General features: G+C 46.4%; 1 protein-coding gene across 2 annotated transcripts; it reads left to right on the plus strand.

Moving 5' to 3' along the window:
• The first annotated feature begins 20,822 nt into the window (after positions 1-20,822).
• Positions 20,823-25,292, plus strand: LOC140219866 (putative nuclease HARBI1). Of its 2 annotated transcripts, XM_072289895.1 has the most exons (4): positions 20,823-21,672; positions 22,522-22,660; positions 23,171-23,242; positions 23,664-25,292. In XM_072289895.1, exons 1-4 carry the CDS (start codon positions 21,325-21,327, stop codon positions 24,179-24,181), a joined length of 1,077 nt encoding a protein of 358 aa, XP_072145996.1. In that variant the 5' UTR covers positions 20,823-21,324; the 3' UTR covers positions 24,182-25,292. The 2 variants fall into 2 exon arrangements, with proteins under 2 accessions (XP_072145996.1, XP_072145997.1); XM_072289896.1 differs by lacking the exon at positions 23,171-23,242 and having other exon boundaries at positions 20,824-21,672.
• The last annotated feature ends 1,704 nt before the right edge of the window (positions 25,293-26,996 follow it).

Genomic DNA, 26,996 nt, shown 5'->3' on the forward strand with positions numbered 1-26,996 from the left:
AAGACGGCTGCTGAAACTTAAGAAGTGACGAAACAACCTCTCGAAACCGAAGCTACTATTCATTAGCCGGAAGCCGCGGCTACAGAAAGGGCGCAAGCCCATTTCGACATACTCGCTGCGACTTACAGCAATGGACAAAAAGAATTCTCGCAAAACTCACTGCCAGGATGGACAAGCAACAGCTGAGACGAAGGAGTATTTTGCAACAACCGAACGCAGCTGTATTTCGCTCTTAATCCATGGCATACTTACAGAGCGATGAAAAGGTCTTTCGCTGCAGGCGTTGCTAACGACTTCAATGGAAACAGAGAAATTGTGCAAGTCCTCGTACAGAGGCCGGAATAGAAGATCGCTGGAATCCTCAGAAACGTTGAAGCGATTCGCAGGGGATTGACAATTCCGCGTCACAGGCAAGCTGGAGACTGCTTGAGTAGCTCCAAAAATGGCATTGCACTTGTATGCCGAGCGATTTATTTCTTAGGAATATAAGTTTAGACCGCCTCTTAAACCGCTAGGAGGATTATTTCTTTATCGCCACCCTTTATAAAGGTCGCCATAGCTACGCTGCCGCTTTTCAGTTGACTTTATGTTGATATGCAATATAATGTCGTGCGTTATTTTACGATGGCCTAACGTCAGTTCGACAGAGAATCGGAAAGCGCTCGTCCTGTGTTTCTTTCACCCAGTCTGTCGGTTTTTTTTTTTTTTTTTTGGCGCTGTTACCATTATGAAGAAAGAAAATGGGCGAGCAGGCGCCGCCGCAGTGTGCCGTTTAATTAAGTAACAAATTGTTCATTGCCTTGTCATCTATTGCATTGTCATCTATTAACTTGTCATCTATTACCTTTTCAACTATTACCTTTTCATCTATTACCTTGTCACCTATTACCTTTTCATCTATTACCTTTTCATCTATTACCTTTTCATCTATTACCTTGTCATCTATTACCTTGTCATCAATTGCCCTTGGCCTGGTTGCATAGCAGAACTTCGGGAGAGTCGCCTGAAGTGGATAAAGTAATTTCCGCGTTTACGAAACAACGAAGCGCCGTCGTGGTTGTGTTTGTCGACATTTTGTTTTAGTTTCTTTTTCGTCTCTCTCCACTTCGACTTCGAAAATGGGCGCGCAAAGCGTGCCGGAAGCGGCGGCCAGGCGACGTTTCACGCCCTGTTTGGTTTGTTTTAAGCTATACCGGAATCCCTTTTTGCGTGTGTCTCTTAATTAGTATCCGTTAAGTAAGGGCGATGACAGGGAAACCAGGCCACTCAAAGGGGTCCCGAACCGCCCCTCGGGTATGGGGAAAACACGCAGTCCGCGGATGGCACGTGCTGCTGTGAATGCCTGCAGTCAAACTTTGCAGTCATGCGCGGGGGGTGAAGTCACCTTCTCTCTCACACGTACTCTTTTCAAACGAGGCCTTCTCCTCACCCGTTTAGAAGCTGCCGGCGGCTTGCGTACGTCGGCATATGCGTTATTGCCAAAGGCGGCTGTGATTTGCTGATGGCTGACATCAATCACGAAGGACGAATCGCATCAGTGCACTTCTGACTGTTACAGTAAGGAATTACTGTTTCCAGCCAGACAACTATGGATTTATACGTCGGGAACGCAGACAATACTGTCGAATGTGCTGGTACATTGTCGTCCGAGCTAAGCGACCACTGTGCAATTTTTGGGTCGGTCGCACAAAGACTTTCAACTTTCACTAGAAAAGCCCTTACTACCTGTCAGTCAATTAATGACACAAATCTTAAAAGATTTAGAGAAATGAGAAACAGTGCTGACTGGTCCGAAATTTATACTTATAGCAGTGCAGATGAAGCGTACAATATATTTATAAATAAATTTCGTGAAACATATGATGCATGTTTCCCGTGGTCCACAAAGCGTCAATCTAAAGAGAATTGGAAAACCATGGATTACGCCGTCAGTTCATAAACAGATAAAAAAGAAAGACAAGATGTACCAAAAATTTTCATCCAGACGAGATTTGGCCGACCTGACTGCCTTCAAACAGTTCAGAAATAAATTAAACAGCGAGTTGCATAAGGCGCGTAAGGAATATCATACGAATATATTTGAAGAAGACGGCCGCTGCGATGCGAAATTAGTTTGGAAAACAATAAACGCAGTCATTAACATGCCCAAGCCCTCCAATTCTATAGCAGGTCTTACAATAAACGGTGTAACTTTAATGGCTACTGAGCTAGCGGATAGCGTTAATAAACACTTTATTGGTCTCCCTAAAACCGACTACAACAAAGATGCTACCTGCCTAATTTCTGTACAGACACCTGACTCCTTTTTTCTCCACCCTACCCACCCATTCAAAGTTTTCGCTACACTAATGGCTTCGAAGAATAGCCCCAGCCTTAACGCAGAGGGTCTGTCAGTAAAACCAATTAAACTTGTAGCTGACCTTCTTGCCTCACTTATCGTATATATTTAACCAATCGACATCCTCCTCTGCCTCCCCAGACAGACTAAAACTAGCAAAAGTGATTCTTATCCATAAATCTGGGACGACACAAGACATCGGCAATTATCGACCAATATAGATTCTGCCAATTTTATCGAAACCACTAGAAAAATTTGGTTCAGCGTTTGAAAATTTGCTTTAATGATAATCGCCTGTTCTCAGATTCCCAATTTGGTTTTATACAAGGCTTATTATCTAGAGAATCTGCGCTACTTAAACAAAAAGAACTAATTTTGCAACACAATGAAAATAAACTTCTAACACTGGGCATTTTTGTTGATTTCAGCAAGGCATTTGACTGTATTAATCATAACATTCTTTTAGATAAACTTTACGCATACGGTATAAGAGGCAATTCGCGTAAGCTGATAAGGTCATACCTTGAAAAACAACAGCAATCTGTATGTACAATCTTTATGTATGTATGCATTCAAAACTGGAGCTACAACCATCGACACGTGTCGATGGTTGTAGCTCCAGTTTTGAATATATAAGATGCGGAGTACCGCAGGGCAGCATCTTCGGTTCGTTCCTTTTTAACGTGTATATAAACGATCTCGTCTATATCTCCAAGAAAGCTAAATTTATAGTATATGCCGACGACACCAGTTTATTTTTATCTGGAAACTCATCGAATGAACTCCTGCTTGAAGCGAAAGTCATATTAGAAAGCCTCCATAGCTGGTCACATGTAAACAGCTTAAAGATTAATTATAATAAAACAAAGGCGGTTATTTTTCGTTCGATAAATCGGAATGTTACGATATCAATCCCACTGCTTATTGGAGACTACGCTATCGAAATCGTAAGTAAATATAAATCTCTTGGCGTAATATTTGACAAACGTCTTAAATGGGCTGATCAGTCCCGTTATCTTTCTTTAAACTAGTCAAAATCTGTAGGAGCTCTTTCACGAGGTCGCGACTTGTTTCCCGTGAAAGTTAGAAAATGAATATATCATTCGTTATTTCATTCTCAAATAAGCTACTGTCATCTTGTGTGGGGAACTGTGGCTCGCGTGCATCTAAACCAACTACTACTTCTGCAATATATATATATATATATATATATATATATATATATATATATATATATATATATATATATATATATATATATATATATATATATATATATATATCTGCATATTTTCTGGCTCAGATTACCTAGTTCAGGCCAGACCATTGTTTAATAAACATAGAATACCTCCCATCCATCATCTAGTGTCATTTACCATACTTCGCGCCTTGAATAACTTGAGCTTACCTCGGGCTAAGTCATAATCCAACTCTCATCGGTGACACAAACGCACACTAATCGCAAGCACCAGACGTAAAGAGAAATGGCATCTACCCCGACTTCGCACAACGTATGGCTCCAAAATGTTGCATTTCCTGGTTCCGAAAACCCTTAACACAAACAAAGGGTACAGAGAAATTATGAACCTAAACAAAAAAAAAAAAAACAATTGTTCAGCAATCTTTTGAGCGTGTGGTGGGCTCAAACTCAAGTTAGGGGTTCTTTTTATATTTTTGCCACGGTATAAAAGGAAAAAACAAATACTTCTACGTATTGTGTTTGAACTTCATTTACTATATCGTAATGTTGAATTGCAATTATGTTTCAAACCTTCTGTTTCTGCTATACCGTTGTTTTATGCTTTCTTTTTTGCTTCTCAGTGCATTGCATATTCGAATTTTACTTTTGTCTTACATTAAGTTTAATTGTAATTATGCATTGTGTACGGTTCCTTGATTCATGGTGTATGTGAAATTGTATTCTTTTGCTTCACTACTGCCATTTGGCAAATGGGCACCGGGCCCCGCCAAGCTGCTTCAAGGCAGCTTCTTGATCCGGGCCTTTTCCTTTTGGAGAAATAAATGAATGTTGAATCTTGAATCATAATTATCAACTCAAGCAAGCAAGCGAGCAAGCAAGCGAAAATGTGCGTTTTAAATTTAGATAAGGATTGCGCACAGACCTTCCGGAAGAAACCGACTATCGACTGCTGGCGTTCAGCCGCGACCAACCGCGTAGCAATTAAATTTTGGCCACCCTCCTTATCGAAGTCGTAGCCGTCGCGTTTCTCGCCAACTACCGATTACTTTTGAACGCTCAACTAGCCGCAAACCACGTGAAACCTGAGGTTCTAAACCTAAAAACCTCACTCCAAGCCGCTCCTGGCTAGACGCCTTGGCAAAGACATCGCTTCTTGTTCACAGCTCTCCAAAAAATGCGCAGTTTGGATGTGCATAGCTACCATCCGTCGGTCAGGCTGGTTCAGCACAAAGCCGGTCCGTACCACGTATCACGGACACACTGCAGCCCATGAACGTGAGCATGCCCTCCAGCCCGTGCACACAGCGAACGTTGCGCACTACAGTCAGTCACTACAGTGGCATGTAGCTGCGTCTGCTACGTCACGGAGGTACCGTGGCCACCGCTGGTGCGGCGACGATTCCGCTCGCCGAGCTCACCGCGGCTCGCCGAGGACAACCGCTTGTTCCTGAGTGGTCTCTGTGGGTGACGTGGCTCCAGACGCGTTGCCCGAGCACCGACATTCGTCTGGAATGGGTCGTCTGCTTCCCGAGTTGCACACCTTCTAGGCGCGACGCCATCGTGGTCGACGCTCGTAACAAGCGTCGACCACGATAGGAGTTTTTTCAAGCGCGAGCCTGGTATGCGGCCTCCGTCGCTTATCCGCTGTGAGCACTGCCAGCATAGCGAACACAAAGACGACTGATTGCCGCAGAAATAAGTGCGAATGTAAATGTGCTACTCGCAACACTCGGTGCTAGAAAAGAGCGATGCACGTAGCTACCTAGTACACTGTAGCCCAGCACACGAATGAGACCCCGCGAAATCAACCGCAAGACTAAGGATTAGCCTCCGAGTCTGGCGCGTCCTATAGGTGCCAAAATCGGAAGTACCGTGGCGTCTACGTGAACATCGAAAATCAATTTCGAACTGCCCGCGTGCCACCACGGTGACGTTCAGTGGGCGGAGCGTTGTGGGCCCCGTCAGCCTTCGTAGTGAAAGGTATCGAAGAAGGGAGCGGAAACACCGCGAAGAAGGTGGTCATAGGCGATCTTTGATCGCCAATAACTCCGCTTGTGCTGAACGGATTCACGTACTTTTTTTTGCCGCGAAGTATTTCTGAAGTAGTTTAACGTCAAATGCGTTTCTCGACTCCGATAAAGTGTTTTGGGGCCCCTTTAAGACACTAACGCGCCTCACACGTGTTCTGCGAGAGCACCTAGAGAAGGGCACCGGCGCCGCCAAGGAAATAAGTGTGTCAGTCAGATTCGAATAGCAACGCCTCCCTCTGCACCCGCAGCCACTCCCCACACGCAGCCGCTAAAACAAAAGCACTTTTCCTTCACAAATATATTACACCTCCTTCACAAAATGTCGCCTCGTAAAGCCTTTCCTAGGCACAAATTTCGTGTGTTCATGCAACTCCGCCACTCCATCCACGCTTTACCTCCTATCATGCTGCTATGCTCGCCCATCAACCGCGGTCGAGCATTGTGTGTCGCTGGAGCCGGTGTTTAGACGGAGGGATGTGTCTGTCTGTCTCGTTTCGGATTTAAACTCACGGATGCGAGTTGCGCACGACATTAAGAGAGGGGTCCTTACGATCGCATTGTCAGATGGTTAAACTAACACCGTTGGGTGATTAGGCGACGCTACCTACAGCGTAAACCGCATACCCGCGAACGGCGGCTTCGCTGCAGGGTCTAAAGCCCTGCCGTGAAGCCCACACGCGAAGTCTACATTTTGCAAGCTCTGGCTTCGCCGCATTGAGGAGATGATTGCTAGGAAGCCTGTAGTCTCAGGGTAGTATACGTGTAACCGAAATAATGAAATGCCGCGATACCATGGCTTACAGTTTGAAAAAAAAAATTGCGCTAATCACACGAATCGTGGAAATCGATGTTATGCGAAGTATTTTTGCACGTAGATGGAAATTCAGCATTGTTTGGGGTTTCGCAAAGCATTACCGGGTGGACCAACCCGTTTTCGTAAATCGAGTAGTTGTCTGCATGACGGGGGCGTATACACGTGTTTGTGATGACAGCAGCGAGGCGACGGCGACAATGCTCGTACGACGGCAACTTCATGATTACGCATTGCGTTCGTCCGACGCGAATTAATTCTACAAGTCGGTTGTAGGGCTCCGCATAGGCACTGAACGGGCTACATACACGGACTGCGACGTGATCTGCGACTAAGCGTTGTACTATCGTACCTGCCTATATCCGTGCCGTGCGGTCTGTGTTAGAACGACAATGGCGCTTGACAACACCGGCGAAGAAAGGTTAAAACGTGATCAACGTGGGCCCTTCACGAAGGCGGTACAACGTTGCACAGTTTCCTCGCAGCTTTAGATGCTACGAGGAAAGTACTGAGAAGAGAATTGCGGACCGACCCCGTAGGCGGGTGAAGTTTAACCCAGCACCTCGAAGCTCGAGGTGTCACAAGGGAAAAGAAAACATGAAAAACTGGCACAAGACGCATGCACCAAGAAACAGGGAGAAAGCAGACATCAGGAAAAGGCAGGGAGGTTAACAATGGCTGAACCCTGTAGGCTACCCTGCACTGGGTAAGGGAGAAAGGAGATTGAAAGAGAAGAAAAAGGAGTTCACACTTTGTACCGTTACACATGCAAGCGTTCATCGCCGAGCCAGTCACAGGTGGTCATACAGGCTGGCGCATTTCAAGAAAAACAGCAGCGCCTTTGTATGTGGCAAACGTCTCAAAAGACCTAGTCGTCTTTGGTAAGATAGAAGCGTGCGTACGATTATAAGCTAGCTTTATTTCAAAGCAAAACTTTATTTCGTCTTATGCACAGCTCAATAACACATGCACGGAAACGAAGTCGACAGGGCGGGCGCTGACCCGCAACCGTGAAGTTTATTGAAATGAACACACACGTTATACCCGATCACGTCACGGGCACTCGGAAGAACGTTACACAAGAACAAGCGTCGTATTATAATCGGGAGCGCGCTCATGCGGGCCCACACATCGACATCATGCGCGCATGATTCTGTATAACGTCTGTCAGTGTTTTGAAGGAAATTCAATTGACTCTGTGACAATGACACTGGAGGATGACTGGCGCACACATATTTCGCTTTCCAGATACGGAGCGCCTCTACTACTTCCCCTCGTGAGATGATTTCTGTAACGTAGAACGATAGTGCGTTGTTGTGAGGTCCTGTCGTCTTCGTTTCCGTCCGCGCGTTCTAGCGCTGCATGCATGAGCTGTGAGTTTTAAACCCAGCTTGCCCAATCGTCACTTCTCAGAAGCATTCATCGCCTCTCATCCCGTGGTTTCGCCTGGGTCGGTCGCTGGTCGGTCACTGGTCAAATTCTCGTCGAGTAGATTCAACCTCACTCTTCTTAGAAAAGAAAAAAAAAGGCGAGAAAACTGGAGAAGTGAAGCACCTCCAGCGGCGGGATTGCTTGCAGCTCGGCCACGTCACACTCATCTGCGGACTGATTAGGCAAAGCATCCCCGTCTTGTGAATCAATCCAGCTTAACGCCGAGTGGCCCCCACTCACACGGCCCGCGTTCAACATTCGAGCGAACTTCGCGCGAACAATCTGAATCTGTCCGCGAATCGACTCGCTCGGTTCTCCGGCCCTGCATAACTTTTCAGGTCTGCGAGATTAAAGGCGCGCCACTGTCATTTGAAATTATCGCCATTCGGAACGCATTGTCTACCTATAGTCGGCACTCGGCTGAAACCCACTCTGGCCATCCCATAATCCAATAGTCTCCCGCTGTCGCGAACCACCCTAAAGTACACTCTGCGACTTCTGAGCTTCGCTGAATAACGAAAATAAGGTAACAAACATACAAGCCAGAATGGCGTCGCAATGAGAGCAGTTGAATATTGTGGCGGTGAAGGCAGTTTGACGCTCGCCATGGACTTTGGCGCCGTTGCTCACAACTGCAGGTAAGACTGAACAGTTTTTTTTTTTGTACTTCTGTAAGATGACTCGAGGCGCTGTTGTGCGGTTAGACCTGCACGAAAGAGGTAATTTCTTTCTGAAGGTCGTTTCGTAAGGCGAAACGCAGCAATTGGCGTCCGAGCATTGATCAATTGCCGCACGTTCTTCTAAAACGAATTCTTAGTAAAGCGAAGTTTGCCTCTGCCTTTTCCTTCCCGCTGCTGCGGCCTCGCCGAATCGTTCCCACGTATGACGGCGCTCCCGTATTTACCATACGCCTAGCGGTGATCGTTCCTGCGTTGTCATGCCGTCGCTATCGCTTCGTCGTCATCGTTCCGTCGTCGTTCCAGCGTCGTCAGGCTTAGTTCCCATTCCAGATCACCGGCGCTCCTACGAAGTACACCTCCAGAAAAGAGTGGCACACACATCATGCTGACAGCCAACCGTATGCGTGTATTGCTTTGAACTTTACACATTCGGAAAATGAAATCAAAGAAAAGAAAGTTTAAGAACATACATCACTCTAAGCTAATTTACACCCCTAAGGGTGAAAAGGGCGTGTAAATTAGTTTACAGTGTAGATCAGACAAATCGCGATAGATACAATATTATATATATATATATATATATATATATATATATATATATATATATATATATTATTATTATTATTACGTGACTGGAGGAGAAGGAGGAGGCAGTATATCGGCGTAGGTGGGGACGCCGAAATGACCCCATGCCGTACGGCTGTGCCACAATTAAACGTGTCCCCCCTCAACCTTCGCTTGTGGCACAATTTGTTTCGAAGACGTAAAACGAAGTATGCGCTACATATGCGTGTCCGGCCTCGCACGGGTTACCACAACTCTCTCTCTCTGCGTGTGTGCGTGTGCGTGTGCGTGTGCGTGTGTGTGTGTGTGTGTGTGTGAGTGAGTGAGTGAGTGAGTGAGTGAGTGAGTGAGTGAGTGAGTGAGTGAGTGAGTGAGTGAGTGAGTGAGTGAGTGAGTGAGTGAGTGAGTGAGTGAGTGAGTGAGTGAGTGAGTGAGCGAGCGAGCGAGCGAGCGAGTGAGTGAGTGTGTGTGTGTATGTGAGTGAGTGAGTGAGTGAGTGGGTGAGTGAGTGAGTGAGTGAGTGAGTGAGTGAGTGAGTGAGTGAGTGAGTGAGTGAGTGAGTGAGTGAGTGAGTGAGTGAGTGAGTGAGTGAGTGATACCACCAACTGTTGGGGAAAAGCGGAAGAATGCGACGAGGTGACAGCTGCCTCGGTGATGTGAGCTCTTTTCCGCCGCGGCTATCGGTGTGGGTTTGTTTGGGCAAGGTTCTATAGATTATTTTACATTCGGTTCATGGGGGCCGCCATTTTGGGCTGTTACAGAAAGAATTTCTATGTTTCATTAGAAATGAAGAGACGTAACATGGTAACGAAACGCTGAACGCATTTACACAACTATTTTCATGCTTGCGAATCGGCTGTAGTAGCGTACACTTCATCGTTAAAGACAGAAAACAGCAGCGTTAATAGCCCAAGATGATGGCACCTAAACGCTTGCTTAAAATAGTCTACAGAGAACCATTCGGTCTTCTGTCCGCATTTCCGTGGCCACGGTGGTAGGCTTAACAGCAGCAGAAGTACCCTAAAGTTATCAGCAAAAAAATAATTGCTGAGGAACTGCGACGCTGGTGTAAGTATTCAGGAGCTTTAAGCCCGGGCAAGAATGACGGGCATCAGTACAGTGGATTTGCCTGGACATCGTTATTTTGGCTTCAAACAGCTTTGTGACTTTGCAATTTGGTCATTTTGAACAAAGTATCGCGCTATAAATGGAATAACCTTCAATGGTTGCGCATGCGACGAGAACAATGTTCACTTAATGTGTTTAGAGAACTATGCTTTTTCTTTTTTTTAGGTTTAGGAAATATAAATTTTATTAATAACCACGCAAATGCTTCCGTAGCCACAAGCAGGCAGAGTAGACAAATACATGCAGTATACAAACCACCATTCTTATGGTAGCTCAACAATCGCAGCGCCAGACTATCCTCTAGTTATTTCCGCGGGAAGTTCTACGGCCGCCGCAGGGGGGCGCAGACACACACGAAGCTGGACAGGCGAAAGAAAGCAGACGACATGTGCTGCCACCACCAGAGAATCGGACAGCAGAAGTGCCCACCAAGGCAGGCTGAAAGGCTGGATTAGCAAAGATGGATGACCTATACGCTGTGTACTTATACGTTCTACGTACGAGGTATACGACAGCGCTGGCAGGTTAAGCAACAGTGACAAGGTAAGTGGGAGGGGGCAGGGGGGGGTTGCAGAAATGTCACATACGGTCTTTCGCGAAGCGAGGATGTGGTAGAGCTACAACGTTAGTGTCGGCGACCTGTGTATAGGGCCACGAAGATGGACGGTGTGTTATATATAGAGCAGCTCGGACAAGCTTACTTTGCCCCGCATTTGATTCGCTGAGTGCTACGACGTATACGCTCATGCACTTACGGTCGGCTCGCCTCCGCTGTTTTCGTTTCAAAAGGCGCGACAGGTCAAGCAAACAAATCCCTTCCAGACGTCCTCCTGAGCTATATGTAACCAGGTCTCCGCTTCTATGTCATCCCTCGCGGTCCTTCTGCTTTCAATGTGACCTGTTCGCGGATTTGGATTCTCGAACAGAAGCTCTCTCGGCCAGTCCACTGCGAAAGGCTTACATTCCCTTTTTTTTTTGTTTATACGGCTGCCTTTTAGTGATGTCATGTGGAAAGAAAGGTCAGGCTCAGAAAAGCGCGCCGCAGCTTTTGCGTCGGAGAGACAACACCGCATGCATCGTTTTCAGTGCAGCCGCGAGGCGATGGCTTGTGGGATAAAACCTGTGGAAAAGGTTTACGTTGCGCTAATGCTATCGTTATTTTAACGTTGTTGTTGCGTTGTGTCTACGTTCTCGGCATTCGGGGAACGAGAAAGGTTAGGCTAAAAAATGATTCGGTCATTCTCTATATCCGAGGTCTTGTGCGCCAACGCCATCTGATTATAGGGCACGCCATAGTGGGCGGCTCTTGATTAATTTTTGACCACCCGGAGTTGTTTAACGAGCACTTAAATATAAGTACAGACGGTTTTTTTTTAAATTTCTCCCTTCATCGAAAGGCTGTGAAAAGAGCGACCAGGCTGAAACGTGAGGCGGCAGCGTGAGCTGAGAATGTCGAAGCGGATGCTTTATGAAGATAGTAGAAGGATGGCGAAGCGACGGTCAATAACCCCCGTATTCAGGAATGCACCCTAATTTCAAGCCAAGGTTTGACTCGCAGATTACGCCGGGCGCGAACGTGTCCAAGACGCTCATTGCGTTCGATTTGGCGCGTTCACGTCGGGCGTCATCTAAAACATGCCAAGCATGGGCTTCATGTCAAGGCGTATTTCTGAATACGAGGGTAAGACTGATAAGAAGGAGCACGTAAGAGATGTCGTTCGCGGTCGCCCAGTCTACCAGATAAACTTAATAAGAATTCATGAGCTGTGTCCAATTTGTCTTCATCTCAGTGCAAGATATACACTCGGAGCAGGATGGGGACGCTGAGGCAATGTTACGGTAATGTGCAGATTCTTCGGAAAGTGTACCGGGTTTTCAACTGACTGTAGTACCTGTCAACAGAATGCTTGCGTGCCGTCGTCAGGCGGCTCGCCGGTAACAACGACACGCCGTGATCAGCGCACGCGTAATGAAATAGGCCGAGGATATTAATATTGTAAATCATGACGTCACGTGCCTCTACCAGGCATCGATAACTATGTCTAAATATGCAATAACATTTATTGACTGCTGCTGGTCTACCGCTTTTTTTTTTTTTTTTGCTCACGATTTTCTTTCTTCCAAGATTGTCGCGATGCGGCGAGCGTTGTGCCTTCGACTACACGCGTCCCTTTGGCACACATTGCATCACTCTAGCGCATCACTTGTAATCTGCTCTACGCATCCCACGATGACCTCCTTCACCAACGACAGTTCTTTAATTCACTTAATCTCCACTATAATATCAGCTACGACCGCGTCCGCTGTCTCCCCTATACATAGTATGCACGTGACGTCACGTCCGCTGCTGTCGTCTGCTTCCGCTACCTTCCGCCATCTTGGGGTACCTTATCAACAGGCACGCGCATAGGTCTATAGGTTTCCCAAGATGGCGCTGCCGTAAACCGGAAGTCGCGGAGTATCAATGAATGACGTACGTACATACTATGTATACTACCCTCTTTCAATATCCCAACATCACGTACACGTCTATCAAGTATGCGAGCTACGGCTAGTTACAATACGGCAAAGGGGGCGTGCGTTAGCGCGCCATCTGTGGCACTGACGGAGAAAGTGTTTACTTGTCTGGAATATTTGCGCCGATTAACAAAACAGTTTGGCCGTTTCGCCAAAGGACGAATCATTGAAAGCGATAGCAAGCTAGGTCGCTCTGAAGGGGTCTCAGAACGCTCGCTTCATGATGAGGATCACCGCCAGGTGGCGTAGCAGCTGGCGCCGCACTAAAACCCCTTACGCCGCACCTCGCCCGCCAACGGTTTCACTCGCGCGATAACTGCAGCCAAACTGCGCCCCCCCCCCCCCCCCATGAGACTTCCGCTCACGAGCCTCGTCAGTCTACTACGCCGGAACACAAAGCGCGTTTTCAAGTTGATTTTACTGGCGGAAAGTCTATTTTTAGGTTTTCGGATAAAGGACATGCGCATTACGCCTCAAGACAAATAGATTTTTAAAAATCCGTGTAACGTAGCCAACATTCACTCGTAAAATTGTTCTTATGTACAGAGGAAAAGCGTTGAAAATCTGCGGGGCTTAGATTTTAACGCACTCTTGCGAGTCGATGTCGCGGCCCACGCCTTTCTTGCTCGCTAAATTTAACGGACTACGTTAATGAGCGGAACCGGAAACCGTCCAGGGCCTACCACCTCATAGTGGCGCACGTGCATTCTGGAACGTACATTCTGGGACGTGCGTGACGGATTGTAACTGACGATGTGTGTGCTGTGCTATGTGCTCTCTCTATCTCTCCTCTCCATCTTTCATCCCCACCATCCCGCTCCCATGTGTAGGGCAGCAAACCAGTTGAGCTAAACGGGTTAACCTCCCTTCCTTTCCTTCTCCACTTTTTCCTTCCTCCTTGGACGTGCGCTCGATTTCAAGAAGACCCACATATATATATAGCCTACGAGCTTGACCCGCAGATTCAGGTGCGCTATAACCGTAAGTCGTATATTACGAAGTGTTTCTATTCCATTTCTGCAGTCGGTCCTCCACGATTGGTCAACCATTTCTCTGCGGGCTATCCCCGCTTCCCCTGTCTGTCACGAAAACCGCGAATACTTCCCCCATCTGATAAGATGTGGGCACATGGATGACGCACGATTAGACCGAACAAAAGAAAAAAGAAATAATGATGTGGGATTCCACACCTTTTCCGCCATTAGCCCTTAGCTATTGGCCAAATGCTTTCAACAGAATGCGTTGTTGGGCAAGTTGGTTCATTGTATTTGGAAAGATTGGTTGCGCTTTGTAGACGGTCACAGGTAAGAAGACAGGACAGGCTGAGGCTGGAAGGGACAGGCTGGAAGGCTGGACAGGCTGGAATGCTTTCAGGCTGAGCCCACTTCGCCTTTCGGTCGCGCTGCGTCACGAAAACCGCGAAAGCTCCCCACTTCAAAGCTCCCCACTTCAAAGCTCCCCGCTTCAAAGTGAGTGGATGGGGAAACAGCGCCGCGGTAGCTCAATTGGTAGAGCATCGCACGCGAAATGCGAAGGTTGTGGGTTCGGTTCCCACCTGCGGCAAGTTGTTTTTTCATCCACTTTAATTTCCATTAATTTATCATTTCTTGATTTCATTTATTAGGCACAAGTAATTTCCCCTATGTTGTCCGTGGTGTCAGTGTTTGTTGGCTTCTTATAAGTTTACGCATCAAAGACGGATTAGCATTCCTAACAAAATTTTTTTCGGAACATCCGGACACTGCCCCGTTCAGAAAGTAATATAAGACGACTACCTACCAATCGCTCCGACACTGCCTAATCGGAGCTGCCCGGCAGAACGGACTTGTTCGCGCATAATAAAAAAAAATTACGCTGCAGTATAAGGTTGTTGAGCCCTTTCGGCGCGCATACGACATCGCTCTGCCAACTCTTCTTTGCCTAGAATCCATTTTAGCGGCATACGTACCCTTCCGGTTGAACGCCACTGTGATTTTCGACCAGCCACAGCAAGCTAAGCAATGGGTAGCGGGTACCTTACGCCGGTACCACCCTCCTCATCCGGTTATCCGCTTTCACTGCGCTAGCCCGGCCCAGCCAAACACCCTCTCCACTTCTTCATCATCCTCGCCTCTTATCAGCCAACCAATTAAGAAAAACCTGTCAAAACAGGCAATGCTTTCTGCTTTGAAAAAAAAAGGTGGCCTCCTATAAACGAGAAGAACGTTTGATTGGGTGGTTCAAACAACGCTGCGGGTGACCGGCCGACGCTACTAACATCGGCGGTTACGTAAATTTGACGTCCGGAGATAGCAATAGAAGCAGATTGGAATAGTTTTACGTTATGGGGCCCACAGGTGTTCGACGATCACCGACTGTGCTTCGCCGCCCATCCTTGTGCTTCGAGAGTTACGTTCTTGTTTTTCGGCGGCACAAGTATCGCCAAACAAAGGAGTTGGTTTCGTGACTTACAGTTATTGCTATGCTGTCCGGTTCGTCACCGGCACTACAACGTGACGATATACCCGAATGCAAAACACTTCGAAAAGAAGCAGTCAACGTTAAAAGCGAACCCGCTACAAGACGACATCCTGACATCGGGGACATAACCCAGCCGTCCACCTTCCAACTCGTTTTGCTGAATTGCTTTACACGTGTTGTCTGAACTTGCAGCCCAGGTCCAATCAGAAGTGTCCCAGTGGGGAACGCGACACGTTTTATATACGTTTACATTTAGCCGTGCTTTTGCTATATATGCGCAATGCTGGCGCGCACGATCGTGCACAGATCGTCTCAAGGTGGCATCGCGCATTACGTCAGCGTGTCCGTACCCGATAATGATACGCTTTGAACGATACCTCCGTTTGCTCAGCAAAGCAAACGGGCGAGCGCCGCTCATACGTAGATAAACGTCGTTAAGACGTCTGTTTGCAGACGAGTTTCATTCTCCGCAAACGCACAAGGAAGCGGTTACATTATACCCGACGCTTAATTACTGGCACGAGATGAAACAGAGTTACGCTGCGGGCCGCGTGACCGAGAGCCGCTGATTAGAGAACTGTGCGCAGCTAATTAAAAGCGCGAAGAAGAGCAAGATTCTGCTCCTTCGGACAGCCGCATCGACCGAGCGTGTCGTCACTGAGCGAGCTAACAATGGCGACCTCTTAACAAAAGGCGTGTAATTGTTTGGCCCCAGCGACCACTCGGGATGGGTGATTACTTTATACGGCCTCTAATTAGCCACCTATTTTATGCTTTACAAAGCGAACCACTGTGGATATATCACATAGCCGTAAGTGAGATCTCTGAAGTTATGCGTCCGCATTCCGGGAGCAGGGCCAGCGATAGGAGGAAAGAGGGAGGGAGGGTATATTTGGCGGTCACGTATCACATATATGACGCTAGCATGTGTGCGAGCATTCCGAGACATAAAGCGCCGTCAGGGCCCGCACACTCTCAAGTTCAACAAATGGCCAGAGGGCGAAAAAATCGACCGCGCGGCGCTGCTAAAGAAACAGGCATAGTACACCAATTAAAAAGGTTCCCCGTTGAGCACATTATCTCCCGCTAGAGGCGCCGTAGTAAGCGCAATTTTAACCTACCAACTTTCTTCAACAGTAAACGAAGCGTTTTTATTGCATGATAAAAACTACAAAATTATAACTCCTAATTTTACATTGTACTTTTCATTACCAACTTTGTTGTTTTTTGTCATTTTAAACGCAAAATAGCGTTCAGCATCATCGACCTCCCACGTGACCTCTGGCCTGAATTTAAAATTTTTACCGGTATGTTCGCGTGCGCGGCAGGTACGGATTCCTTGGTTCGTACATTGGTTGGTTATTTTGTGCTAACACCAGTTTACTGCGCTTCGATGTCTCGCGTTATTTAATTTGGGGTGTAAGCCTGAAAGCTAGGTTTCAGTCGTGAGCCATGTGGAACACGTCTGCATCGAAATGGGAGCCGGGTCCTGCTGCAACTGGGGACAGCAATACCGGTGAGTCGTTTAACATCACTGCTTCAATCGCTATGTAATTTATTCGTCTCGTTAACTTACAGGCGGAGGTAAGTTAACGAACTAGATGCTGCATTACATAAGGGCAGTCAGGACTCTCCGTTGCTGTTTCCGAAATAAACTTTCAGTTGCGAGGCCATCATTATACACACATTCACGAAAGAGAAACGATATCGGAACGCGCGTCACATTTTTCATCTCGTTGTAGCCGTAGCCATAAGTGCCTGAGTTGCCTTATCAATATATTTTTTTTTTCGAGTCCGCCGGCAACTTCTTTCGTTCACAGAACCGAATAACATTTTGATAAACTGAAGCTAAAGTACTGAATTTAATGTATTAAACAGTTGCACACATGATAATTCACCCATATTTCGTACCTGTTGGTTCCAAATGTTCTTGCTGTTCAGTTTGGCTTACCTCAGGACATCTACTTTTGCAGTAGTGAAGCGGTGTATCACGTTCATGCACAAAAAGAATGCATCATTTCTAATAGCTTCATGTCTTTCATCTCTTTGCTTGCGAAATCAGCAGTGTGATCTCCTGTAGTGTATAAACGAGCGCACAAATGTACTTATTTGTGATCTTAATAATACTTAAGCTGTTGACATGCATTGTAGTTACGCAGACATCAATTTTACAGAGAGTAACCATATTTATTTACCATGCTGCTTAAGCACCCTAGAACAAACAGTGTACATTTACATGTGTTCTGTAGTCACAAACCATTGCAATGTATATGTCGCACCTTTACGCATTTTATATTGCAAAATTGTGCCTATTCAATTTCTGATGCAGTCATAATTTCTGTTCCAGACATGCAGTAATGAGGATGGCACCAGTATAAAGCAACACACTCCATGCACTAAACAGAAGCTGCTGCCTGCAACAACAAGGTCATTGTGTGGACTTTGGCTGCTACTACAAGGTAAACAACACCTGGTTCAGAAATAAATATGCTTGATATATGCTGTATTGGCTTGCTAGTCTTGAGATACATGTCAGTTGTTTGTAGCAGATGATATGAACATTTGTTCATGTTTACAGTTCAGCATAATTAGTTCGAACATAAAAGAAAACACTGCATGAGTTTGGATAATCTCTGCTGTATCTCATGTGCCATTGTTCTGCCCCAACAGAGTCTGTGCCAAGTACATCTTGGTCATCACGGGAGCCCCCATCTACACCAACAGGAAGGGGCTGGAGCTGAATTCGCAAGACCACAAACAAAGAAGCCATTCCAGAATTATTTGGATGAGATATCAAGTCTACGGACGACTGTTTCAAGAGTGAAAAGAGCCTACGCCATCATTCCACCAGCACGGATATTGGCCGAGTCATCCAGGTACCTCAACAACCAAAATTATTTGTCTTCAGATGTACCTGCAACCTCTGAATAAGCACAGATGACGCTGGCTAAGAGTGTTCTGTCAGCTTGCCCTTCCTTAGTGAGCTTCCTGGCCCTGCCAGTTCTTGCCAAGTATAATTTTGTTTCAATGAATGCAAGCTTTTTCATTCCACACTTTTGTTAGAGATCATTCCTATTCCTCATACAAACAATAAAGGTCAACCGATTCTTTGCTCATACTTAATGCCAGTCACTGTCTAGTAGCATAACATATGTGTAGCAGTTCTTTCTAGTGTATGTTGCCATGTGCAATTCCTCTCCTGAAATAGCTGATGCAGCATTGGCGTGTGTCTTGCATAAACCTTTACACTGTGTGCTATGTAGCATTTAACTTTTGTTAATGTTTTTGGCTTTCAATGCTTGCAAGGTAGAGTGGCTTCTTTCTTGAATGCAAGCTTTCTCATTCCCATATTGAATTCCTAGTCTCATTCAGGATTGCTATTCTTGCTCGACAGCCTGTGTTTTTGTGAAAGCTACATTGAAGTGATTGATTGCAGAATCTGGTTTCGGCGCTGTCCGACTTGGTACTTGTCACCGTGTTACATTTCTCATATGTGGGAGCCTGGTCAGTTGCATTGGGAAACAGTCTCTCGAGGCAAGCACCTGCTCCTACAGTCCGCACAGTGACATAGACTGCGAATTTACACGCACACCGTGGTTGGTGCTCCCCGTTCCGTCCTTTCCTGCTGCTGCTGTGTGCAAATTTTGCTTGTGGTCTTCCTCGGCCATGATTTGGCGTCAACGGACACTCTCATACATAATTACATGGTTCTAAGTGTATGAAGTTGATATCCACATGTGTGGAAAGGCCTGCAAAAGTGACTGCAACATAGTGATGTTCACAAAACCGGCCATGCCCATATATAGAGAATGTGGGGGACCAAGTGTGAGTTACACATTAGTGGCATGCAAAAGAACAAAAAGAAACATGCAGGTTGGAAAGGCGGTAACGCTAAAATGCCGGGCACTCCATGTCGCTGTTGGCTGTGGCAGCAGATGCTTGCATCACCCTATTGCTTCACAATGCAAGCTGCTCATATTCAACGCCGACTGTCGGTGCAAACATGTGGGACACATTGTCCAATCTGCTTGCGCTGCTGGTTGTTGCTTGTTACCAGACTGCAGTGTGCGACGAAGGCAAGCACTATGCCTACAGTCGGACGGTTGAATGTGTCGCAAGCAACCCGTGTGTGTGTATGCTCACTGTTGTCATGTAGATCGTAGCCAATGCATAGTGCCAATGTATAGATTGAGCATTATGTTAGAGTATGCTGAAGTGATTTGATTGCATAATCTTGTTTCAATGTTGTCCCACTTGGTCATGGTTGCCGTGTTACATTTCTGGGATGTGGCAGCCTGTTCAGTTGTATTGGCCAATGGCCTCTCGAGGTAAGCACCTGCTCCTGCAGTCCACACAGTGACACAAACTCCCTGTTTACATGTAGTGTGATTGGTGCTCCCTGTTTGTCCTTTCCTGCTGCAGCCGTGGGTAAAGCATGCTTGTGGCCTTCTTTGGCCATGATTTGGCGTGAACAGAGACTATCATACATGATTACATGGTTTGAAGTGTATGAAGTTGATATCCACATGGGTGGAAAGGCCTGTAAAAGTGGCTGCGAAATGGCAATTCCCACAAAACAGACCACATCCATATTGAGAGCAGGTGGGGCACCAAGTGTGAGCAACACATTAGTGGCCACCGAAAGAACAAAAAGAAACTTGCATGTAGGAAAGGAGGTAACACTAGGATGCCGGGTAGTTCATGTCGCTGTGTTGGCTATGGCAGCAGGTGCCTGCGTCACCCGATTGATTCGCAGTACAAGTTACGGTGACTGTCAGTGTAAACAGGTGGGGCAATGTCCAATCTGCTTGTGCTGCTGGTTGTCACTCGTTACTAGACCACCATGTGCGACGTAGGCAAGCACTGTGCCTGAAGTCGGATAGCTGAATAAGCTGTATGCAATTTGTAGTGCGTGAATGCCCACTGTTGTCATATGGATCTTAGCCAATGTACAGTGTATTGTCTGAACCTTATGCGGTGATTGAATGCAGTCTAGTTTGATAATGGTCGCCGTGTTCTGTTTCTTCGATGTGGCGATCTGGTTAGCTGCATGGGCAACAGTCTCCCGAGGTAACCATCTGCTCCTGCAGTCCACACAGCGACAAAGACTCCCAATTTACATGCACCGTAATTGGTGCTCTCCCCATTCGACATTTCTTGCTGCAGCCGCCGGCAAATTATGCTTGTGGGCCTTCATCGGCCGTGATGTGGCGTGAGCGGAGACAGCACACGTTATTACATGGTCCGAAGTTGATAGCCACATAGGTGGGAAGGCCTGCAAAACTGGCTGCAAAATGGTGATGCCCACATTGAGAATGTGGGGCACCAACTATGAGTTACACATTAGCGGCCCCCGAAAGAACAAAAAGAAACGTGCAGGTTGGAAAGGCGGGAACGCTAAAATGCCGTTTAGTCCATGTCGCTGTGTTGGTTGCGGCAGCAGATGCCTTGCGTCACCCGATTGCTTCGCAATGTAAGTTACGGCGACTGTTCAAGCAAACAGGTGGTGCACTGCCCAATTTGCTTGCGCTACTGATTGTCGCTCGTTACCAGATCGCCATGTGCGGCGACGAAAGTGAGCAGTTTACGAGCTCGCGTTAATGGTTTCAGCGCATCTCGACATGCAAATTTTATTTCTGATCTTGTATGAGAAGGTGCACTGGGGCCGTATTCTGTAGCGGTTCCTTTGGGAACCGGTTCCTTTGGGCTGTTGCCATTGGTCGGCGTTTCGTTGTCGTCATCCCTGGTGGGCGGGACGACAAATTTTGATGACGTCACACAGGTTGCCAATCTTCTGGAAAGGAACCGGTTCCCTGCTAGGAGAGGAACCGCGGAGAAGTGGTTCTCTCGAGGGTCGCGCGCGGGGGCGAGCATGATGTCGAGGGTTGCTAGGGCAACCGTGGCTGCCGGCTAATCTCGCGCCAGCTGACGAGCCGGCACCTAGACGAGACGAGACAGAGACGGCAATGGCGGCTCCTTTGGTTGTGTTGCTGGGGAGTGCCGAAAGACAACGACGCGACGAGAGGCAACGACGCGACGCGTTCGGCATGGCCGAAGAAGAGTTTCGAAGGCATTTTAGGCCCTCCAAAGACATAGTGTGACGTCTTTGCGATGAGCTGGAAGGACATCTCGGACCTCAAAGATTTCGTGGTGTCGACACTACGATGAAAGTGCTGTGCGCGCTGCGGTTTTTTGCCACCGGGAGCTTTCAACAGTGCGTCGGGAATGAAGAAGTGATTGCACTGTCGCAGCCTTCGGTCAGCCGGATCATTACAGCCGTCGCCAAGGCCATTACGGTTGTGGGCAAAGAAAAAGGATGGGTTAGATTCCCATCCACGGCGCAACAGAAAGCCGCCGTCAAGGAAGGCTTTCTTAGCCGTGGAAAAATTCCAGGAGTTCTAGGATGTGTGGACGGGAGTCTGATAGCCATCGTTCGCCCTAAGAAGCTCGGCCCCGGCGAAACGGAATCGTACTGGAGCCGTAAAGGGTATTACGCCCTCAACTGCATGGTCGTGAGTATTGTTCATTGACAAATATTTTCGATATGTGATTGCGCGAGTGCACGTTGTAAAAAACTTCGTTTCGTTATTTTTCATCAATTGCCGGTAATACTTGCGTTCCTATTCGAGAAAGTAGCGTTTGTGTTGTATGTGTAATGACGACTTTGATCTTGGCAATAGAACCCGGCCGCACTTTTTCAGTGCTCTCTAATCACAGTTGAATAGCCTTTTCGATGCTACAATGTAAACACATTACGCGCGACTTAAACCGGAATAGACGCCGTAGCAGTGAAGGGAGTCTTCGTCTGCGAGCGATCCTAACAGAAGACGAGCCCTTGTGATTCTTATTCGACGTAAAACTAAAGCATTGTGGCCAACAGACTGTAAACGTGAAAAGGAGCATCCCATCAATGAAAATGGTGTGAGGGAGAATGAGAATGTGTGGACACCCATTTGCTCTAGCTGTTAATACGGCACATGCTGCCACTTCCGCGTTCTTTCGCTTGTAATAGGCACTTTGTCTGGAAAAACAAGAAAAAAACACAGGTGGCACTCTCTAGCAGAATCTTGTACAATATGGACGGAAGAAACCAAAGGAATTATTTTGCACATTGTGTTGTGACCGCACGCCATACATGAGCACATGTACACATGCCAACATTGCATTTGTAGGTTAAGATGACATTGTTATCATGCTGATGATTAGTTCAACTGCCTACTGCGTATGTTGATATCTCCTTTTCTGTAATTGTGTTGGCTGACTGAACAGTAACTGATTGGCAAGTAGTGTTGTAAGCAAAAGTTTGTGCCAGATATTTGTTGCAGTGACATTGACACCTTCTCTTTGCTTTCTCTTACGAGGTGTGTGATGCAAAGCTGAATATCCTGGCAATTGACCCACGGTTTCCGGGATCGTGCCACGATTATTTCGTTTGGAGGCATTCTGCATTTCGCCGCCGCCTCACTCGTGGCCTGTTACTTCATGGAGAAGTCTTGCTTGGTAAGTGCACCTAAAGTAGCAGTGCTTCTTCCACATGTAAAACATACACAGTCAAATAGTTTTGCATCCTAGCAAGCTTTAAGAAAGCGTGATTTGCTAGAAATGTGTTGTGAATGCAGCAGTACCTAATGAACCTGCAGCGACTATCGAGAGAAACATGTCTCTCTTAGAAGGCAGATATTTTTACCAGCATGTATACAACAGCTGACATGTTATTCTGTTTATTTACTTATTAATTTCAATACACTGAATGCCACGTGGAGCGTTACAGGCAGGGGTGTAATTCTACAGAACACGTCGAAATGGCAGTTTTCAAGTATGATGGAAAAGGGTTGGTGACAATGGACTCGGGTAGCTGGTTCCTGGTCACTGTCCTTGGAACGAAGGAATAAGCGTGTGCGTGAAACTTTCGGCATCGACGTTAGTGATCGGTGTAGTATATATTGTAGAATAGTGCAAGTTGCGCTATTTTTCTTTGTGTCACAATGTCTGCAATTTTTTTTGTTGCAGCGACATGTGGTGCTGGAGTGATTAGAAAGGATCAAACGGGTAGCTCGAGTTCGGGTACCTTCACGAGAAGAGGTACGAAAAGTAGAGTAAGGATCCCAGATACTGGCAGCATATTCGAGAGTAGACCTTAGAAGTGTTTTATAAAATAACACTTCTGAAGAGAGAAGAGCTAATTAGTTTTAGTGGAGGATGTACATTTAGGGAGAAGCAAATGGGATGAGCGGAGCAGAAAACCACGAGTATGAAATAAATATTACATGCCCAACTTAACCCGAGAATGAGATTTGCAGCCGAGACAACAGGTGAAATTGGGCTTTTCTTTAAAATGAGTCGAACTTTCTTTACAACTTTCTGTGAAGGTCAATGTTCGATAGATATTGCAACAATAAATCCAAGACCCGCTGCTGTTGTAAAAGGGCCCTGGCGTAGACTGTGTTCTTGCATTGTGCCTTAATGTATCCACGTTCGTTCACTGATGTGCAACACTTTACAGGGGACTCTGGGTACCCGCTAGAGCCATGGATCATGACTCCTGTGCCTGGTCACCCAAATCGCCTCACGGCAGAGGGGCGCTATGATGAGGCACACGCATCAATGCGAAATGCCGTTGAGCGGTGCATAGGAGTCGTCAAGAGCCGCTTCCGATGCCTGCAGAGGTATCGGGTGCTCCACTACTCGCCTCAGAAAGCAGCCACTATTGTTGCAGCTTGTGCAGCGCTGCATAACCTCTGCCTTGCAGCAGGCGTGCCTCTGCCAGACGACCCAGGTGACGACGGTGCACATGACGACAGCGCACAGGAGCCAGCCCAGGCACAAGTGCCGCTTCAAGTACAGGTGCCACCGCAGGCGCACCCTGTACAGCCTTCTCGAGCTTTGTTTCAAAGAGGCCGTGCGGTGCGTGAATCCATAGTTGGTGTGTTTCGGCTGCCCAGAAATTTGCGCATTGCCTACCTGCAAAGTGTGCGCCGGCGCATTCGCTGGCAAATGAGGTGGAGACATGTGCTGGTGTAACATGTTTTATTTTTATTTTCATAAAAGTAAATAGGCCGTGCACTTCAACATAACACATTGCGTGTGCTCACATGTGGCTAATCATAGTATGCTGCATACTGCAGTAGTGAAAAGCACATGATTTGTCTATGTTGAGCATGGCAGATACACATGCAGTGACAAATAACCATCTGCCATTATGTTACTCTTTTGCTTTGTTCACTGTGCTTTTGAATATTGTCTCGCCAGGGAATTTTCTTTAAATAAAGGTTATTTCCAAGGTGAATGGCAACCAATCTTGCATTGTTGAATATTGCTTTGCAATGCCTATTTTACTGTGCAGTATGCATTGTTCCAAAGCTGAAGATGTCTGTTCATGTGTGACACGCAAGAGCAGCACGAGATACACAGCGACTGAAATGTCGTCAGCAATCTGTATAGTACATATTGAAACGTATAGCAACAAACGAGACATGTCAAGCACTTATTGGAGCAGGATTTCTTTAAATAGCAGACACTCATGCTTACTACTGCTTTGTTTAAACTCAAGAGTTGCTTCAACATTGCATTTCTTGCACACATGATTTCACATAATGCTCGTAATTGCTGCTTAACAAGGTGCAACAATGTAAACAAAATCATGACAATGAAACATTTCTTTATTTATTCATTTTATTCATTGGGTACCTGCTTCGCCATTCAGGCATTACAGCAGGGAGGGTACAACTCATATAAATGAACACTCAGAATTACACTCATAAAGCATGGAAGAAATCATCATTTGAACAAATACAGACAGTCAGGTGGTAGAGTATTCCAGTCTCTTATAGTACGAACATAGAAAGAGTAGCGGAAAGCGTCGCTTTTAACCCTCTATTGCATGGCGTCCCATATTTGGCACATACCGGTTACCATTCTTTTTCGCGTGTGTGAGATTCCCAGTTGAGAATGTGATACCGTCAGAGTAAATCTCGTAGTTATGCGCACTTATTATGGGCAAGTGCTGCCATCTCTTGAGTGATACGCAAAACAGAGGTGAAGTAGATTTTGGGATGCGACGTGAAACTCGGAGGGGGCAAACACGAGCAATTGGTTTTTTTTTTTTTTCTCTGAAAAGTTCGACCGCAGAAACGTAGAAAAATTATTTTGGCATATTTTTTGGCCTCGCCAATTCAAGGCAGTTACTAGTTTTCTCAATTTTGCCTGCAACTACAGCAGAGAAACCGAAATCGGTGTGTCCCATATTTGGCACAGTATGAACTTGAAATACAAAATATGGTAACGTGCTGCCATCTGTTCAATAGCCCGAAGCTGCAGGTCACTCTATCACAAGATGTAATTTTGACGATCGGTACGGTGAGGGCGAATTGTCTACCAAACAGCCGCCTGAAAAGTGAAAAGGAACTGAAATGTAAAGGAAGTGGTGCTTCAGAGGCACTCACAAGCGCGATAGATGACGTAGAGTTATCGTGTGTGCGTTGATACGACAACCGCGCCGTGACATTTCTGTCGAGCTTTGTTGGGAGAGATCCAGTCCAAAAGACTCAGCGCTGGTTTACCTCCGCCAAGGTGTTTCGCGAAATTGATTGCCCCAGCGTAGCAAATGTCCATAACAGGCACATGGGTGGTGTCGACCTGCTGGACTCTCTGTTTGGAATTTACTGCATACATATCAGATGTCGAAGAAATGGCACTTTCGAATTTTTACGCCTATGCTAGACTTATCGGTACTAACAGCATGGGTATTGTACACGAGGGTGCAGGAGCAGCTTAGGAGGAGACAAGTACTACCGCCGGCTCAATTAAAAGCAGAAATTGCAGAATGCCTTACCTCGCATAACAAGTGCCTACCCAACTAGCGACCTGGAAGGACTTCTAGTCAGGACATCGAATTCCATGTTCAAGTCAAAAAAGCACAGGGACCAGCGGCCGCAATGCCACCCAAAGACGACCGATCTGACCAAGTCAGCCACTGGCCAGAATTTGACGAGAAGAAACAAAGATGTAAGCGGCCACCTTGCACAAACAAGTCGTTGGTAAGATAGAAGAAGTGAAACATTCATCTGTGCCTGAACGCAGCAAACAACTGTTTCATTTCATTCCCCACATCACATTAAAAGGCCACCGTCCGCGAAGCTTTGTTTTCCGCCCATGGCAGCAAGAGCGCTCAGCCATCTTCATGGTGTGCCATATTTGGCACAAAGCTTTATCTTTATTATTACAGTCATGTTTGTTCATTCAATCAATAATGAAAGCTGAAAAAATGACTTTCATAATTCATGCAATAGAGGGTCAAAAGGAATCTCACATATTTTTAATTTGTGATCTCGTCTTTTAGAAACATATGTGGGCGGCTGAAAATACAAAAACCTGGCTATCCCCGTATTAGAGTGGTATATGTTATGAAGAAATTTTAATCTGAGATTTCGGAGACGGTGTTCAAGAAGATGCCAATTTAATGCTTTTTTGCTTTCTGTCATGCTAAGCATCCTGTCATAATTGCCAAGGACAAACCGAACTGCCCTGTTCTGCACTTTTTCTAGTTTATCTACAAGTTCTGTAGCATATGGATCCCAGCAAACACACGCATACTCCAGTGTACTGCGCACATGTGTGAAATACAGTTGCTCCCTAAGTTTCTGTGGCAAGCTACTAAAGTTACGTTTCAAAAAATCTAATGCTCCGACAGCCTTGTTCCTAACATGAGTAAAGTGTCTGTTCCACCTTAGATCAGCAGAAAAAAATACATCTAAGTATTTATATTCTGACACTTGTTCAAGAGTAGCATTATTTATAAAGTTACGATTGCTGTCGTATGAGCTCTTCCAGGTAAAGG

Source organism: Dermacentor andersoni, chromosome 8 (genome assembly GCF_023375885.2).
Source record: "Dermacentor andersoni chromosome 8, qqDerAnde1_hic_scaffold, whole genome shotgun sequence".
Classification (NCBI taxonomy): Eukaryota; Metazoa; Arthropoda; class Arachnida; order Ixodida; family Ixodidae; genus Dermacentor; species Dermacentor andersoni.